We start from the raw sequence: 18,706 nt of genomic DNA, 5'->3' as shown, positions 1-18,706 counted from the left end.
ATGCTGGTGGGGCTGTGGGGAAAGAGGAACCCTGCTCCACTGCTGGTGGGAGTGTAGACTGGTACAACCACTGTGGAAATCAGTATGGAGATACCTCAAAGAACTAGGACTGGAAGTCCCATTTGACCCCAGCTATTCCCCTGCTGGGTATCTTCCCCCAAAGAATTAAAAGAATCATACCACAGTGATATATGTGCACCCATGTTCATAGCAGCACAGTTTGTAATAGCTAAAACTTGGAAACAGCCCAAATGCCCATCAACTGGAGACTGGATAAAGAAAATGTGTTTTTTTTATAAACTGGAGTACTACTCAGCCATCAAAAATGAGAAATTAGAGACATTTATAGCTAAGTGGATGCACATTGAGGCGATACTCTTAAGTGAAATAAACAGGACACACATGTGTAAATACCGAATAGTTTCTGAGTGGGAGAAACTGAAAGTGTAAATAAGGACTAAAAGGTATGATAATGTGAAATAGGAAGAAAAGGGGCAAAGGGGAGGGGGAAGTGGTAGGGGTAGGGGAAAGGAAAGAAGGGTATGGAATTAATATGAGAAAAGGAAAAGATGGAAACAAAGTCTTTGTATGTAGGGAGGGATGGAAGGGTTGAAGTGAGGGCAGGGGAAGGGGGAAAAAATAAGAACCAAGGGAGTTTGTAAAGGTGCATGTCTCCCATGATGATACTGTACACCTAAAATGTACCAATAAATGGATATACAAAAAAAATCGGCATTTTTAATAGCACCAGTTACATTAGCAATATATGATGTTCTGAAAAACTAAAGTGACAAAAGAAAATTAATTGTGGCTTATGGATTTTCATTCAATATCCACCTTGTTTCTTTTTTGTTAACTAAATTATACCCACTAAAATAAACTTGGCAAAATTAGAGCAGTGAATTAAAGAAAGTTGACTGAAACTGTCATGATCCCTCCTGGTCTAAGCCATATACATCCTTCAAAAGGTCTAAGTATCGAACGAACTTCACAGGAATAGGTGATGGCATCCCGAACCAAGTATCTTCACATCTCTAGAAAAAAAAGGGATGGATATAATTAGAGCCACATTTCAAAATGTAGTTTTGAAATTTCAACATCAGATTCTTTGTCTTTATAGAAGCTTTTACTTTTAAGGCAGAAGTTTCTATTGTCCACATGATCAGAAGGACTTGGTGGTAGATTGCATTCATGTTCTTGACTCTGCTGGCTCCCTCTAATAAAATTACATGCCCACACTCTTTGCCAGATGACTGTGGACCCTCCCACAGAGGAGGAGGAGGAGAAGAAGGAGGGGGAGAGGGGATGGGGAGGGGGAGTAAGAGGGGTACTTTCCTATCCCTTTGATATGGGCTTGGCCTCAGGAATGGCTGTGGCCTAGGCACTATTAGAAGATATGTCATAAATGGAGGCTCTAATATGCTGGCCCAAGAATGACAAAGAGATAGAGGAAACTAGGTACAACTTACAACCTGGAGACAAAACAGCAACGACCAGCCAAGCTCGGCTAACCCATAGCCCCTTGGACAAGAAAGTAAATGTGTGTGAATCACTGAAATGTTGGAGCTTAGGTCAGGCAGCATTACTGCAGTGATAGCTTCTTCTATAACTCTATTAAGAACTCGATTTTCAAAAGATTTAAAATCCTAACTGGTAGCTACTCTGGCTGCCTGGTTACTGTTTCTTTAATAAACTATTAAAAGGGCAATGGATCACTCACAGTGAGCTCTCAGGGATCAGCTCCTTTAATATAGACGGTCATGTGCTACATAATGCACTGCATATGACAGTGGTCCCTAAGACTAGAATGGAGCTGAAAAATTCCTACTGCATAGTGCCGCCGTGGCCATCATGATGTTGTAGCACAATGGATTACTACGTGTTTATGGCGGTGCTGGTTAAACAAATCTACTGCACTGCCAGTCAAGTAAAAATATAGCACATACAATCACATACCATACATACCCATAATAAACAACCATGTTACAGGCTTATTAACTGCACTTTTTATCATTAGCGTGTATGCCTTGCACTTTTAAAATAAAGTTTACTGTAAAACTGTGCTGTGTTATGCTGGCAGCAGCCTCATCCACCCCATGATTACTGCACCTCTTGATTATATCATTTTCTCTTGTGCTTGATTTAATCTCATATTGTTTTGTTCATCCTGGCCCTACAGCAATAGGCTATACAAGGTATCAAAACACACGGCATATAACCCAGGTATGCGTGTGTGTATATATGTACACATAATAAAGACTACATCAAGGTTAATTGTATTATATACAAGGTCCTATATTTCTTTTCTTTCTTTATTTTGCGGTGCTAGAGGTGGAACCCAAGCTCTTGCACATGCTAGGCAAGCACCGTACCCGAGTCACACCCACAGCTTACATAAAAGGTTCTAAATCTTTGCTAATGTTATATTAGTAACCAGAATCACGAAGTGTAACAGATACCCAAGGAAAGCCTCAATAATTCCAAGTAGGGTAATTTAGAAGCATGTCAGTGATGTTTTACGTGGGCCTTACAGGATGAGTAGCAGCTCAGGACAAGGTTAAAGCTCAGAAGAGTGTTCTAGGCCTAGGGAATAGTATATGCAAAGGCTTAGAAATCTCGCTTTCCAAGAGAGGATGAGTAGCTTAGTGTGGTCTGGGGCACATGGTGCAAAGCAGCAAGAGAGGTGGCTGGAAGAAGTAGGGGCCAAGCTTCAGGCCTTTGTACTATTTCTGACTCCAGGCTGCGATGAGAGGAAGCCACTGGTAGGGCCTGACCAGTGGAACAGTAATCTGATTTGCAACTGATTAGAAAACTCATTGGATGTAACAAGAGTGAAATGCAGTGACTGATAAACCTGACGAAAGACGGCTGTGGCGGCAGAGGCTGGGCTAGAGAACAGGGGCTATGCCAGAAAGATTCTGCTGCAGGACATCAAACAGTGTCTAGAAGGTGAAAGATTTAAAATGGTGATAAAAGAAAGGGGTGGTGTTTTGAGTTGAAATGCATCCCCCCCTCCCCCCCAAAGAAGATACGATGAAATCCTAAGCTCCATACCTCAGAATGTGACTTTATTTAGAAATAGGGTTTTTGCTGATGTAATTAGGGAAGTTAGCGTGAGGAAGAATAGGTTACACTGGAGTAGGAAAAGTACCTTAAAAACAGCCGCCATGTTGGACCGGGGATTTAGCTCAGTGGTTTCCCTGCCTGCTGCGCAAGCGCAAGGATCCGAGTTCGCTACCGAAAAAAACAAAACAAAAAACAGCTGCCACGTGAAAACGGGCACATGGGGAGAAGAATTGGATTGTGCAGCCCTGAACCATCACCCAAGGCCATCACCAGTAGGAGCTCAGAGCAAACAAGGAAACCACGTAAGTTTCAGAGAGTGTGTGGTCCTGCTGACACTTATTTTGCACTGCAGGCCTCCAGAACTGTGAGAGAATAAATGTCAGGTTTCTTGTATTATTTTGTGATACTGGGGTACTGGGGATTGAACCCAATGCCTTCAAACTGAGCTGTACCACTAGCCCTTTGTTATTTTGAGATAGGGTGTCACTAAGTCACTATGCTGCCCAGACTGGGTTCAAACTGGCAATCTTCCTGCCCGAGTGCTGGGATTACAGGCATGTGTCACCATACCTTGCTATTGTTGTGTCCAGATCGCGAAGTCCCCAAAGACCATCAAGGAGCCGATTCCGATGTAAACACACGAGGGTCATTTATTCAAGCTCGAGCAGGGCCACTCAATCGTCACCGACGCAGCGGATCAGGATTGAGAGCCCCGAATTTCAAATCAGCAGGGTTTTTATTGTGGCTACCGCAAGGTTTGGGGATGTTTCATTTAGCAGTTACATGATTGGTTGATATTTAGCAAGCATGAGGGGGTTGAGGGGTGGCTACATGTAGAGTTTATGGGAAAAAGGAACAATCAGCACATTGACAGAATGTTCTATAGATAATGGGCCCGGGAGCATCTGTTTTCTGGGCAGACAGAGGATTGAGTTAGGAGCTGTGTCCTTTTTTTTTTATCTGTTGTCCCACAGCAAGGACATTTTATCATTAGTTTATGGGCACAAAGGAGACTAGGGGAATAGTTGACTTCAGTGAAGTGGAATTTATGTCAAGGCCATTTTACTGTCTTATATTTAAGATGGAGTCAAACCCTAAAATGGAGTTAGTTAGGTCTTACACTATGTCTGTTGTTTTAAGTCACCTAGTTGTTTTGAGTCCCCTAGGAAATTAATACAGGAAAGGATGGCTCTAAGAATTCTAAATTTGGGGTTGGGGTAGTGGGAGGGGCAGGGGAAAGGAAAGAAGGGAAAGGGAAAATGATGAGAAATGGAAAAAATGGAAATAAAGTCTTTGTAAATAGGGAAGGGTGGAGGGGGTGAAGGGAGGGCTAGGAATGGGGAAAAAATAAGAACCAAGATGCATCATGCAAAGGTACAAGTTCCCAATGAGGAATGTAAATGTGTTGTATACCTAAAATGTACCAATAAAAGAATTTAAGTAAAAAAAAGAAAAAGAATTCTAAATTTATAGACAGCTGAGTGTCTATATTAGTTTCCTAGGGCAGAGGGAACAAATTAACACAAAAGGGATGGCTTAAAGCAACAGAAATGGTATTCCCCTCTCTCACAGTTTAGTAGGCCTGAAGTCCAAAACCAAGGTGTCAGTACAGTTGACTCATGCCCTCCCCTAGCTTCTGGAGGTTGTTGGCAATTGTTGGAATTCTCTGGCTTGCAGAGATACTACTGTCGTTTCTGCCTCCTTCTTTGCATGGAGCTGTGTGTATGTCTGTCTTCACATATCCATCTTATAAATCAATGGATTTAGGGTTCACATTAATCCAGTGTGTCCTCCTTTTAACCAATTATATTTTCAAAAACCCTATTTGCATATAAGGTCACACTGTAAGGATAGGGGATAGACATGACTTTTGGGGGTGGGGGCAATATTTAATCCAAGGCAATGTCATAAAGAAAAGAAGAAAAGGAGCTTTTAAAAAATTTTAAGTGGAGGGCCGGGGATTTAGCTCAGTGGTTTCGCCGCCTGCTATGCAAGCGCAAAGACCCGAGTTCGATCCCTGGTACCAAAAAAAAAAAAAATTTTAACTGGAGAAATGAGGATCAGAAGGAGACAATCAGTTGATTTTTGGACATTTTCTATTTCAAGTTCCCATGGGACATCAAAGTGAAGCTTTGGTTCTGGTAAGCCCCTGGAAATATGTGTGGCACAAAATTAGAGTTCAGAACTGTGTAAAGATGTGCAAGTCACTGCAATGTAAGCGATTTGTAAAACTACACCAATTGATAATATCAACATAGAATCAGAAGAGCACCATGTACTGGCATCCTTTAAAGCACCAAAATCTTTTTTTTCCCCCCATGGCAAAAACCCTCTTGTTTATTTGATTAAACAAAAATAAAATAAGCTGCATAGGAACAATTTTAAAGTCCAAAGAGACACCAAATTTGTTTTAAGGCTGTAGTAGCTGATACAGCATCTCCTTGCTACCTTCTCCAGCCTTCTCTGTGGACAACAGTGATACATTCAGAAGCCTGTTATCTAACACAGGAGTTTTTGAACACTTTTCCATTGGTTCTTCGCCTGCTCATTGCCTGTCATGCCTGCGGCCTATACTATTAACATTTAAGATTTAAAAGCAATAACAAGAGGGGAAATACATAACTCAAACAAACAAAAACCTACTTTTGCCTATAGGTCTGAAGTAAAATCTACTTCCCCACCCATCCACTGAAATGATGGCATGGGACGCACACTACCAAGGCAGTGGCCATGTAAAACGTGGCACGAGGCAGCCGGCACCCAGACAGGCTTGCAACACAGCTTCTGTGGCCAGGGAGGTATTCTAGGGGTACATATTGCTTATATCAGTTTGCCTTGGACAAATAATAAAAAGCAGAGGTTTAATTTAATCACCCTCACATCAGGCAACATGCCTTTTTGCTAGTTTCCCCCAATTCTTTAACTTAAATTTCTTAAAAAAAAAGAGAAAGAAAAAGAAAAAGACTCAACTGAGTCATGTATTCTATACTTAAAAATTAAAGCATTTTTATGACCAGGTATGAGAGCTAATGGACATTATTAAACAAGATTCATATAAAAAAATACTAACAACCCTCCCACCCACCCAACTATTCTTAACATGCTAGTTAAAAACATCCCTTTACCCACCCACCCTCACCTGCATTGACTTCAGGGGAAAAGAAAAAAAGAGACATCTTACCACCCTAAAAACAAGAAAACCCCAAAAGCACCAAAAATCTTAATTTAAGAGGTGCCTTAATGATGATGAACTACTTGCAGATTTTTGCAAGGTTACAGGAATCTTATACATACTTGCATTATTAGTAGAAAAAATAACATGTATTGAATATTTATTATATCAAAGCACGCTTAACATGTATTAATCATCACAGGAAAAAAATCTCAAAGAGGTAGGTGTTAGTGTGATACCTACTTACAGAAAAAAGAAAACTGAGACACTGAAGGATCAAATAACTTGTCGAAAGCCAAATGACCAGTCAGTGTAGGAGCCTGGACCATCACCAGCAGTGAGCCTGCAGAGCCATGCTCATCTATCTGCCGGGCCGCCCTCCAAAACCAAGCAGTGGAGCAGACTATTCAGAAGCAGCTGGTTCTTGTCCTATATAGTTACCTGGAGTCCTACCATTTTCAACAAGAAAAGTTGAGTAAGAAACAATGCGGTTCTTGAGGTGACACTCCTCTTTTCTCTCAAAAATTCTCCCTGTCAGAGGTTGAGCCCAAACCACCAATTGGCACCATGAAGAAAATGACAATTTGGACAACTAAAGCAATGCCTAAAGGGTGTGTTGTGCAATTAATACCACATGGAACTTAGTGAAATGTCCCTCTCTCACACCAAAAGGTAGTGAACCACTGTGAATACATTAAGCAATATATTTTAACCAATGAAGGCTGAGATCAACAGTCATTCAACTCCACTACTCAACACATCCTCAAAACTTTCATTATAAACTTTAAAGCAATTTTTGTTAAGTGGTATTTTTAAATTTAATCTTATTATAGAAGAATGATACATATATGCATTCAAAATCACTATTCTCTATTAGACATTTAAGTAAAAGTTTTTAATATAAAAAGAATAAAGCATATAATATAACTCATATAATTATTATGGGCTTATTTGAGAAATACATTCTCTTATGAAACAGTTCAGTATGAAAAGACCCCATCTCATAGCTTAAAAGTGGGTTTGGGTGTGTGTGTTTTGTTTTGGGGGGTGCTTTTTGAGCATGGAATCATGATTGAAAGGCCAACAATAAAACAGAAAAAAAGAAAAACTTACACTGGAATAATAACTCAAAAATTTGGAGGTTTATATCAAATGTATTAGCAACAAGCCAGACAGGAAAAATGTAACTCAAGTAAATATCCAGGAAATTTAAGAGTAATTTAAGCCAAAAAGATAATACTAGTCGATTTCTTTAATCCTGATGGTTTTCAACCCCTGGGATCCCACACAAAATTCTCCAGCCTCTCTGTGCTCTGTTTAGAATCCATATCCCTCGATTGTTTTTCCCTTTGTCACTGTTCTGTAGGTTCCAGGTAACCTTTTCTACCCAAAACAACTGATAAATGCCACAGATACATTTGCAGTGCTTGAGACACGCGAGATCTACCCACTGCCATGCTCCAATTTTAGGGAAATTTTCTCAGGTATTACCTAAAACTGGACCTAAAGAATCAAATTTTGAATCCAAGAGAGGATAGGAAGTAAGGAAATTGAATTTTGCCTATAACTGGATCCACCTAAAGGAATCACATGGCTGATTTTTTTTTTTTTATTAAATAGCAATTCTTGGTGACATAATGCCCAAACTATCACTAATTATTCTTTTTTTTTTTTGGTTTTTTGAGTCAGGGTCTCCCTTTGTAGTTCAGGCTGGCCCTGAACTCACTATGCAGCCCAGGCTGGCCTCGAACTTGCAGCGCCCCTCCTGCCTCAGCCTCCCGAGTGCTGGGATTACAGGCCTGTGCCACCACGCCTGGCTACTAATTATTCTTTCTAATAAATCAAGTGTTCCAGAGGTCATATATCTGGGCAGTGAGTTAAAATATTGAGCTTTTATTCATTCTACATTATAAAATGCAAAGAAAACTAGATCATATGGTTTTTCCAGCACATGTAAATTTTTGTAGTGCTAAGAATGGAACCCAGGACTTTTCGCATGCTCAGTCAGTTCTCTACCACTGTGCTGCATCTCCAGCCCATACATAAGTTTCAAAGTAGATATAACTGGTAATTCTACAACAGGAGGGCTCATCCCATAGAAGTTGATCCCTCCCATTGTAGATGAGGTGAAACCAATGGGATGGGCCTACGGGGGCAGGACAGAAGCTTGGCAGTGTGTGTTTGGAGTCCTAACTATCTTCATGTCACAGGCTCTACAAGTCTCCCTTCCCATCTTCTCACCAGCCCAACTTTCAATGGCTGGCATTTGCATTCATTTGCCATTGAGCTTCTCTTTAGCACTTGGGGCCCACTTTTCCTGCCCCTGTGGCAAGTGACAAGTGCCAGGGAATTATTTCCTTTCTTCCACTTCAAGAGCAGCCTTCAACCAATGACTAAAGGGAATTAACAGATGAATATTGCAGCTTCCTTTCACTTTGGGTATAATATCTCTGAGGCATATGCTGGCCCCTAGATCCCAGTCTTTCCAAGCAGCATTAAGCTTCTGTCATCCACATCTGTAAGTAGTTTGATAATATGCCCTTTAGTAGCTGCCTCCTTTCCCTTTCTCACTCTAATCCCTTACCAGTGTTCCTTTCACGTCCCTCCCCCAAATTACTCACGCTCAAATCCTTGTCTCCAAGTCTGCTTCAAGAGGAAATCAGATGAAGGCACTAAGCAATTTTGCCTATATCAAAATTAAAAACATATCTATGAAAGCCATAGCAGTTTGGAACACAACTTCCCAGCAAACTGTCAATGAATCCAGGATCTCTAAAGTGACTTCCAGATAACTCAAGAGACAGTGCCCAAATCTCAGAACAAAATTTAATGTAATCTGGAACATTAAATAATGTTTTACATAGCATTTTCTGAAAGAAGGAAGAACTATGAAGTACAGAGTGAAATTCAATGATACACAATCATGATTCTGAGTGGCTAGGAATCATTGTCTCCATGATGGCCCTATGACGTATGCCGAGCTAGCTGTCACTAGAGCCACTTAAGATGTCAGAGAAGTTGGAAATAAATTACATGTTCATCTATGGTGAAAAACTGTAGCTGTTGATCTGTTAAAAAAAACTGTACACCCTGGAAATGAGAAGCAAAGATGGTACTGGATGAAAACCCAGTAAACAGCAGCTGCCCAGTGAGAATAGCAAAGCTGTGTGAGCTAATAAGCCCTGGATTTATTTGCTTTGACATTTTTAAAAGGAAATCTAATTGGATTATGTCTTCTAGTTTAAAATTTTCTACTGTAGTACTGGCCACCAGATGCATGAGGGAAAAAGATTGGGAGCCAATTAAATTCCATGCTTCACTGAAACAAGGTTATTTTTATTCTTCCCAAATACAAGGCTGATAGAGTGATGTTAGTGATTTCACCATGTTACTTCCCTCTGCTTGCTTAAAAAAGGATGTTTCTATGGGAAATAGCTACAAATTTGTAGAAAAGTCCACTAACATATATGGAATCAAAATTATGGATTTTTTGGATTTTCTTCCTTCTAATAAGAGTGGCGTTACACCTCAAAAATAATCAAATTAGGTGCAAATTCATAAAAATAATTACATTTCAGCAAATCAAGTTGAAATACACTTTAGGAAGAGGATTTTGCATGTACTTCTTGTAGTAATCAAGTGCATTCTGGTAACATAAGGAAAAGCTCACATATAAAGAGAGATATGTATCTCATTATAGCCATGCCAGTATTTCACAATTGTTTCTCTTTGACTAAGACAATGCTTCAATAGAGTTGCCATCTGTGTGAGAGTATAGCTAAAAGACAGATACACCTTTGAAACAAGAAAGCTTTCCTTGGAACTGCATTATATGGAAAGTAAAGTTTTCGAGGAAACATAGAATTTTTGTAAAATTTAGTGATAGGCTTATGTGCACAATTCAAGTAGATGTCATCCAGTATAAATTCCAGAAGTATCATATGCTCCTGTGTTACTGCTTTGTGTTAGGTAGCAGGTGGCAGCACCACTGAGCTAAATCCCTGACTCTACCACTGATTTTTGACATCTAATGAGAATAAAAAATAACCTTTTATTTCAACCGTTAAATTCAACCACAAATATTAGAAACAACTGCTTATTTAATAAGCTGGCACTGGATTCTGACTCGATGTTCTTACTCTTAAGAATGCCTCTGAGTCTTAGCTTTCTATCTACAAATGGCGAGTCACACTTATTCTGGCAAGCCCGTTGGAGCAATAAGATGTCATGGGATATTCTGTGCTCTAAATGCCAACAAGTACGATGTCCAAAGTTATATCACAAGGCGTACCTAATTAACCCCTACTTCCCACTGCCAAGGGCATATATCATCCTGTTGTGAAAGAGAGAGTTTTAGAGCCAACTGCTAATGCTTCTGCAGTTACAATGCTCATAAAACAAAGCCATATCCAATTTTTTCTTAGAAATGTCAAAAGATAAGACACTAGTCATACAGTGTAAGTTATAAAGTTTATATGAGAACCGATTTAGTGGATTTCTTAAAACATGACTTCTGAGATTAACCAGACAGGCTGTACACAGAGGAACCTATTCTGCCAGTGTTATGGGTACCATCTGTGAACAAGCACAGTAGAGCAGTAGAGTGGACATGGGGTCTCCAGGTTATGACAGCACCAGGGCAACATGAAAGGTCACAGAAAGTCATATAACAGACTGAGAGGTAAATTACAGCTTCAGTGATTTCACATGGGCTCCTGAGGGGCTAGGCACAAGGATCACCATGGGACCCCCACTCCCACCCCAAGAAACCTGGTTACAGGTCATAGACAAGAATCACAATGGGTGACACAGGTTATACTCATCCATGCACGTAAAACCTCTTACCCAGAGGAGTAGGACAAATCAAAGCTACTAGCTACATCATAGTCCTCTTCAAATTTTGCTTGTGTGTTTTTGGACCCCACATCTATCAGCTGAGGCCACTTGACTACCACATATACAGGAGCTACATCTGAGTCTGGGAGACTGGTCTAGACATCCAGCAGACCAAGCTCCAGAGGCTATTAGTTTGAATGTGGCTTTATACCCTAGCTCTGGGGCTTGTTCTCCTGAATAAGTCTTTATTCTGGTAATAGACTGTGCTGGGTCATTCTCCATTTGACTCTGAAGATCCTTCACATTGCTCTCTGCCATAGGAAGCCAATCTATGTGGATCACATCACTCCCTGAGTTTCCATTTCTCTAGCTTCTAGAGATGGTCAGTGTGGCTTGTGTCCCCTCCCTGCCCACTCTATGCAATGGAGTTAATCAGACTACACTGAGAAGTTGTCCTAAATCCTTACCCAAACATTCATCCTATCCACTAACACTGATGCAGACAGAACTTGAGTTGAATCTATCATAATACTAAGGCCTATTTGGCTTATATCAGCCAATAAGGCCATTTTCATTTCTCAGTATGGTCCCCTATACAGGAAAGAGATAATGCTGAGGAAAAGATTCAGTCCAGGAGTGAAAAATCCTCTAGGTTCTGAGTGTTGGCAGTACAGGTAACTTCCACAGAGCTGTCCATGTCATCTCTGGAACTGTAGCCACAGCTAGCCTGTCTAGCTTATTATTATGTAGCTTTCCCCACACCAGACCAGGCCTTCAGCTGGGTCCTGCTTCCACACAGGTGCTCAGCCTTGCCACTCCTTATTGCCAAAGGACTTTTAACCTCATTACATCACACTTATGGGTAGGGCACTTTTACAACCTGAGAGACCTTGCCCTGAAGTTCCACATGTGGCTTTTGGCTATGGCACATTCATGAAATGTTTGGGATCTGAGCCAGAGTTTTTCTATCCCCAAATGGGCCCAGGGCCCCACACATCTGGTGTAACTTCTCCATGGCCTCTTCTGGCATAACTACTCTCCTATCAGTTCCCTGACATGTGTGGAAGATCAGACATAAGGAAGGAGCAGGAATCAAGAGAAGGCTGTGGAACGCTGTCAAGCTCTCATTGACACCAAAAACAATCAACAAGGGCTTCAAGAGTGGCTGTTTGCTAAGTTGTGATGGACCATGTAGAATCTCCATGTAGCCCAGCACTGGGAGTCCCCTACATGGACTGCTTCAGCTACAGAGAGATCTCGGCTACACACAGCCTCATTGTCCTAGGTCATATCCCTTCTTGAACCGACTCACATGGATAAAAAAAGTCCAGGCCATTTTTGCCCAACTAAGGACAACTCGGAAAGCTGTTCTAGCTCCAGAGAGCTCCCCACAGGTCAGCCATGGTTGTCTTTAGACATGCATTGCATCTCAACTTCTCCCTCTGCTCACTGCTGTTTCTATCCTGTACCTTCCACAGCAGTTGAGGCTAAGGATATTCTCAAATAAACATCCTCCATGTGCTTCCTGAAGAACCCAACCTGTGACAAGATCTGATCCACAAGAGTCCAGAGGCATTATCAAATATGAACATCTTAGCATACTTACATGGTTCAGCAGATACTATACAAGTCATTACTGATTCTAATCGTATGAACTATGCAACATTGTGCTCAACCTATTCACATTAAATATTTTCACACGAGATTATACAGTCTCTTTCTGAAAGAGGACAAGCTTGGCAATACAAAAGTGCTGTAGGCTCTCTGGAATTTAAGTTCTCATTGTTGGTTAAAATGATCAGATAGCATTTCATACTTCTTTTCTTTTTTCTTTTCAATTGACCAAAAGAGTAGTCCCTTCCAAATGTCTTCTACAGACTGAAACACTTCAAGGCTTGGCCAGAAGAACTGATGAGAGCCCTGTGAGTGAAGTTCTCCTCCCCATGGATAACTAACAATTGGAAGAGCCAACTGCTGAAGAACAGGCTCTTTCGGGTGTGACATTCCCGGTTATAACTGTCCTAATGTTTTCCATTAAGGAGAGAATCACCCATCTGAGCCTAGGAAGGTATTCCTGAGGGCATAGTCCCCTGATTTCAAGAAGGTTAAGGCATCTTCATTTTATAAACACTAACAGCATTTGATACAGAAGCCCTTACTATGAGATGGGAATTATGACAAGTGCCTAATGTACACTATCTTGGTCTTCACAATAACCTTACTGGTGGAATTAGTCTTACCTCCATTTTACAAATGGGGAAACCTGAAAGGCTGAGTAACTTGTACAAAGCCACCCAGTTAATTGATGGAAGAGCTAAGGACTTGAACTAGAGTCCCCGTGATCCCAGACCTTCAGCCCTGTACTGCCTCTCTAAAGCATCTGAATCCTCAGGTCCTTAGACATTAAAAGAGCAGGGAGCCAGTTCCTGGGCCCAGTAACTGTCTGAATTCAGAAAGATACCATATGTATCTTATGTACCATATGTAGTTAGAATAGTATTATTTTATGAAACTTTTGTTCCGTTACATACTGCATGCTGTGTTGTGAAAGTCTTTCTTACTGAGAGTTGTAATATAAAAAGGTGATTAAATTTCATTCAAACTCAACAATCATCAGGAAAATAAAAATTAAAGTAATAAGATAACATATTTTGCAAAAAAGAAGTAGAAATAACCTGATTGCCTCTTAACAGACAAATGGTTGAATAAACTATTGTATATCCACAGTAAACCTATTAAAAGAACGGCTCAGGTCTATACACATTAAGCAAGAGGAATGTCCCATGATTAAGCAGCAAAAGCATATGCAGATAAATGCATGTGGTTTGATCATAGTTTGTAAAATGAATGATCAAATTTCCAACACAGAGGTGAATTGGGTAGTAGGTGAGTGGAATGGGAGAGAAGTGGAAAAGACCAACAAAGGCTGTTGGTAGCCAGAAAAAATAAGTACGTGTATCATTTTGAGTGTTATGGGAAAGAGGTCATATGCAAACAGTACAAGTAAATACCAGTTTAATAGTGACTACAGTTGCCCTTCAGTATGGATCTGAAGGTGACCAGTCACAGGACGCCTCTTCCCCATACCAAATCCCTGCATGCTCAAGCCCCTTATATAAAATGGCAAAATATTTGGATATAGCCTATAGCAGTGATGACAAACCTTTTAGAGCTTTCAAATGATAACAAACAGCCCACTGCAGCATGTGCACCTTAGGTTCACCACCACTGACCCATACAAATCCTCCCATACACTTGAAATAATCTCTAGATGACTTAAAATACTGAATACAATGGTTTTTCCCCCCAGTACCAGGGATCAAACTCAGGACCTTGCGCTTGCAAGGCAGGCGCAGTGCCACTGAGCGAAATCCGCAGCACCTAAATACAATGTAAATGCCATATGAAGTTGTTATACTCTATTGTTTAGAGGAACATATACAAGTCTGTACATGTTCAGCACAAATACAGTTTTTTTCTTGAATATTTTCTATCCATGGTTGGTTGAATACACACCTGTGGATACAGAAGGCTGACGATATTAACAAAATTGTAGAAAATGTTTAGGAAAATCAATAGGGGGAATCCCCAGGTCCCTAGACATTAAAAGATCAGGGAGCCATTAAACCCACCTAGGTGTGCGAGGCATGTGAGGGTGGGCACCAGAACCAGAAGTAGGCAGGTACTGCATATGGACAGGATTTCCAGATAGGCCATAAAAACCTTTGTAGAAAGAGCGTGTGACTAGCAGGGAGGGAAATCATTTCATTCTCCCACCCTCCACTTTCCTGCTGGTGGATCTCACTGAGAAACTGAAAATGCAAGGGCCTGGGGACCCACGGAAGCAGCCACTAAAGGTCAGGCACCAAGGAAGGCTCAGAGCAGGGTAGAGGAGACTAGAGACAGTCCTAATGGGGCAAATGAAGGACAGCCACAACAGAAAATTAGAACATTAAATGAAAAGGCACAGTATCAACCCAACCATTTTTTTTTTCTTTTACGTATATAAAATTAAAATATTCACAGCCAGGCATAGTGGTGCATTATAATCCTGGAACTCTGGGAGGCTGAAGCAAGTTCCAGGGCAGCCCAGGCAACTTAGCAAGACCCCCTCTCAAAATAAAAAAAAGCTCTGGGGATGCAGCTCAGTACTAGGAGCCTGAATTCAATCCCTACTACTGCAAAAGAGAGAAAGAGAGAGAGAAAGAGACAGAGAGAGAGAGATTGAGATTGATTGAGAAAGAAAGATCACATGGGTAAGAATTAAAAAGTTACCAGGACAAATGAGAGTATAGAATTGATTTGCTTTAGTGATAGTACCTTAGATTTGGATTAACTGAATCCATTATTTTTAATAGTAACTATTTTAAAAAGATGTTTGTGCTTTTAGTTTTCTCTTTAATTTTATTTTATTTTTTGCTGCTGGGAATAGAACCCAGGGCTTTGTAAATGCTAGGCATACACTCTACTGCTGAGCTGCACCCCAAGCCACTATTTCTCTTTTATTTTCTTTGCAGTAGAACTGATCTGAATTAAAATTCTGGCCCTACCATACACTTGCTGTTTCTTTAACTGCCTTATCTCTAAAATGGGAATGAAGAAAAGCACCTGCTTTATTGGGTTTCTATGAGGAGTAAATGAACTAAGCTTTCGAGATCTTAGACCAGGGGTTGGCGCCTAGTAAATGCTGTTTGCTATTCTATGGTGACAGTGTGACATCAAGAGCCTCCCAGTAAGTTTGCCTAAAGGTAGGACATCCAAGAATCTCACAGTAGATCTGCCTGTCTCTATCCCCATTCTGCAGTCTACCAACCACCCTGCCAGAGCAAGCTCCCTGAACATGTTGCTCTCTTCCATGAAATGTGTCAGTGATATGTATTTAAGGCTTTTTAAATCAGGGCTGGAGATGTAGCTCAGTGGTAGAACACTTTTCCATCATGTGCAAGGCCCTAGTTTGAACCCCAGCATTGAAAAAAAAAAAAAAGCTTAAGGAGATGAAAATGCTATAAATACCCTAATTTAATCATTACACATTGCATACATTTATCAAATTATGACACTCTACCCTATAAGTACATACAATTAAAATAAATATTAGTGGTCTCCAGATATTCTAGGAAAATATTCATATGTGCCCTGCCCTGGCAGGTATCTCCAGCCTCATAGTCCTCCATCCCTCCAGGTGTGCCTTCCCTCCAGTCACACTAATCCCTCCTGATTCTGTTCAAGCGCTGTGCTGCACCAAATCTCAGAGGGCTCAGTTGGGAATGCCTTTTCCGAACCACATTACTTCCCTCATCATTGAAGTGGCAAGCATCACCTCTCCGAGAACGCTTCCTGTGCTTTATCCTGATATAAAAGCAGCTTCCTCTCCTCATCCCATGCAGGCTGTATCATACCACACTGGTAATCCTGAGTGCTCTGATTCCTCAGCAGTGGGTCCCTCAAGTGCAGCAATGAGGATCTTTGTCTCTGGACCCCAGGACAGTGCAAAGAACTTGCTGAGGGCAGATATTTAATCCTGATTTGTCTAAGAATTAAATCTATAAATAAACAAGGTAAATTAAACTCAGTGATTCAAATCAGTTGGCTCTGTTTTGACTCCAAAGGCCACCATTGTCCCCAACCATCTGGAAGTTCTATGGCTAGCCTTGACACTCTGGAGTAGCTGGATGCCTGAGGAAACTCCCAGGGCCGCTAGATGGCTGAGGCCAGAAGGAGTTGGTCAGCACAGACCAGGAGAAATAAATGCATCCTTTCTGGGAGTATCAACCACATGATATTTGCTTTATCAAGGGACTTTCTGAAGAAAATCAATTTCTGGAGCATGTTAAAATACAAACAAACCACCACCCACCCACTCGCTCCTTAAAGACAGTTGGTCCAAAGAAATCTTAGAGAATTTAGACAATTCCACAGTGTTGAGAACACCATCTGATCACATGAACTTTGTTTTCCCTAACCAAGCATTTTCCTACTGAATTTTTATTTTACATTTGGCTCCACTGTGAAACATACATCCCCACATTCTATGACTGCACCCTCAACAAACCTGTGCACATAGCTGCAGATACACTGGAGGTTCATGGCATAGGCACCCTTGGAGATTTGCTCTTGGTGGCTTATGATGATGTTACCAGAATCCCTTGATAACAGTGTTTTCATCTATTTATAACTGTACCCTATTATCCTATTTTTTATATAATTGGATGTGACTGAGGGTAAAAAAAATCAGCTGCATAAGAAAAGTCATGCTCTTATAGAGCAGATGTTTGCAGAGCATGGAAAGTGAATTAGCCTTTAACACAAATACCCAGAAACACATAAGCACTCTGTCCAAAAGCACCGATGCTGATATTTTACATTGAAAAATAATTTAAAGATACAGGATGTTGAAATGCAAGTGAGGTAGCCATAGCTGGTTTTTAAAATAGGTGCTAATTTTACCTCTTTAATGTAATCCAGGGCTTCTAATTCCGACATTGGATTCATTCTCCAGTTCAGGGCAAGGAAAAATGATTTATAATTTATTTGTCCTTCACTGTCCTCAAACCTGAAAATATATAATTTGATTCAATTTGCAAAATTCAGAACCATGAAAACATATTATCATGTGTTTTTCAATATCTGATTTTTTTCTTATCTCTTATTAGCTTATCTACTTCTGATCCGTCAGAATATAAATTTTAGAGAGCAGATGTTTTACCTATCTAATTCACCAAAGTACTCCCAGAACCTAAATCACTTAGTAGGTGTTCAATAAATGTTGTAGCTGCCAAAGAAACAAATTTTATATTTAGCAACTAAGAACATCACTATATTTTTAAAAGAATATTTCGATGTCCTGGCACCTGCCTCACAAGCGCAAGGTCCTGAGTTCGATCCCCAGTAGCAAAAAAAAAAAAAAAAAAAAAAAAAAAAGATATTTGTCTTTTTAGTTTAGTGGTTGGTTGATATTATGTCACTAAAAGAAAGTCTTTATATTTTTAAACCAATGCTATACCTATTAAATTTTTCAGACAAGCCTAGATTAATTTTGTCTCCTAGTATATTTTTAGGAATAATAAAACATGTCTTTATCATTTATTATATAGCCATAAAGGGGGTTTTTAGATCCAGATTTGCTAGCATCAAAGTATGTTCTTGATATATTGTTGACTGGAAAGGAGGTTATAAAATAGTATGTACACTTATGGTCCTATTTCAGGTTTATATTTATATAAAAAGGCACAAAAAAGTGGTAACAATATACTTATTACTAAGAACAGCTACTTCTGTAAAGAAATTACTATTTGGGCCTTTTCTTTATAATTTTCTGTAGCATACAGATTGTCTTATATTTATAATCAGAAAAAACAAGACCATTTTCCTTTTGAAAAAAATTAACATGATTATCTTGAGCCATAAAAGTATAACTCAAAAATAACACATTTATTAGACCACTCTTTCTGTTTTAAATTCATCCTTAACCATAATAGTGTTTTGGCCATTAAGGCACAATAATTTCAGCTAGGCATGGAGGCTCACACTTGTAATCCCAAACTCTGGGAGGCTGGGGCAGGAGGACGGCAAATTTGAGTTCAGTCTGGGCAACCTAGTGACTTAGCAAGACCTTGTCTTGAAATAAAAATT

General features: G+C 40.1%; 1 protein-coding gene across 5 annotated transcripts in view; it reads right to left on the bottom strand.

Moving 5' to 3' along the window:
- Positions 1-805: 805 nt before the first annotated feature.
- Efhc2 (EF-hand domain containing 2) overlaps positions 806-18,706 on the bottom strand; it is a 261,879-nt gene continuing 243,978 nt past the window's right edge. For 3 of the 5 annotated variants that reach the window (XM_087189834.1, XM_087189833.1, XM_087189835.1), the window contains 2 exons: positions 17,522-17,627; positions 806-1,034 (listed from right to left, as the gene is read on the bottom strand). In XM_087189834.1, the coding sequence (XP_087045960.1) occupies positions 927-1,034; positions 17,522-17,627 (214 nt within the window). In that variant the 3' untranslated portion in view covers positions 806-926. Of the gene's footprint in view, positions 1,035-3,037; positions 3,235-17,521; positions 17,628-18,706 lie in introns of those variants that run through there. The other 2 variants (XM_087189836.1, XM_087189837.1) reach the window with 2 other exon arrangements.

Source organism: Heterocephalus glaber, unplaced genomic scaffold (assembly GCF_053883595.1).
Source record: "Heterocephalus glaber isolate CG9 unplaced genomic scaffold, H.glaber_assembly_v1.0 deba00001547, whole genome shotgun sequence".
NCBI classification, from domain to species: Eukaryota; Metazoa; Chordata; class Mammalia; order Rodentia; family Bathyergidae; genus Heterocephalus; species Heterocephalus glaber.
This window is presented reverse-complemented; position numbering and strand designations above follow the sequence as displayed.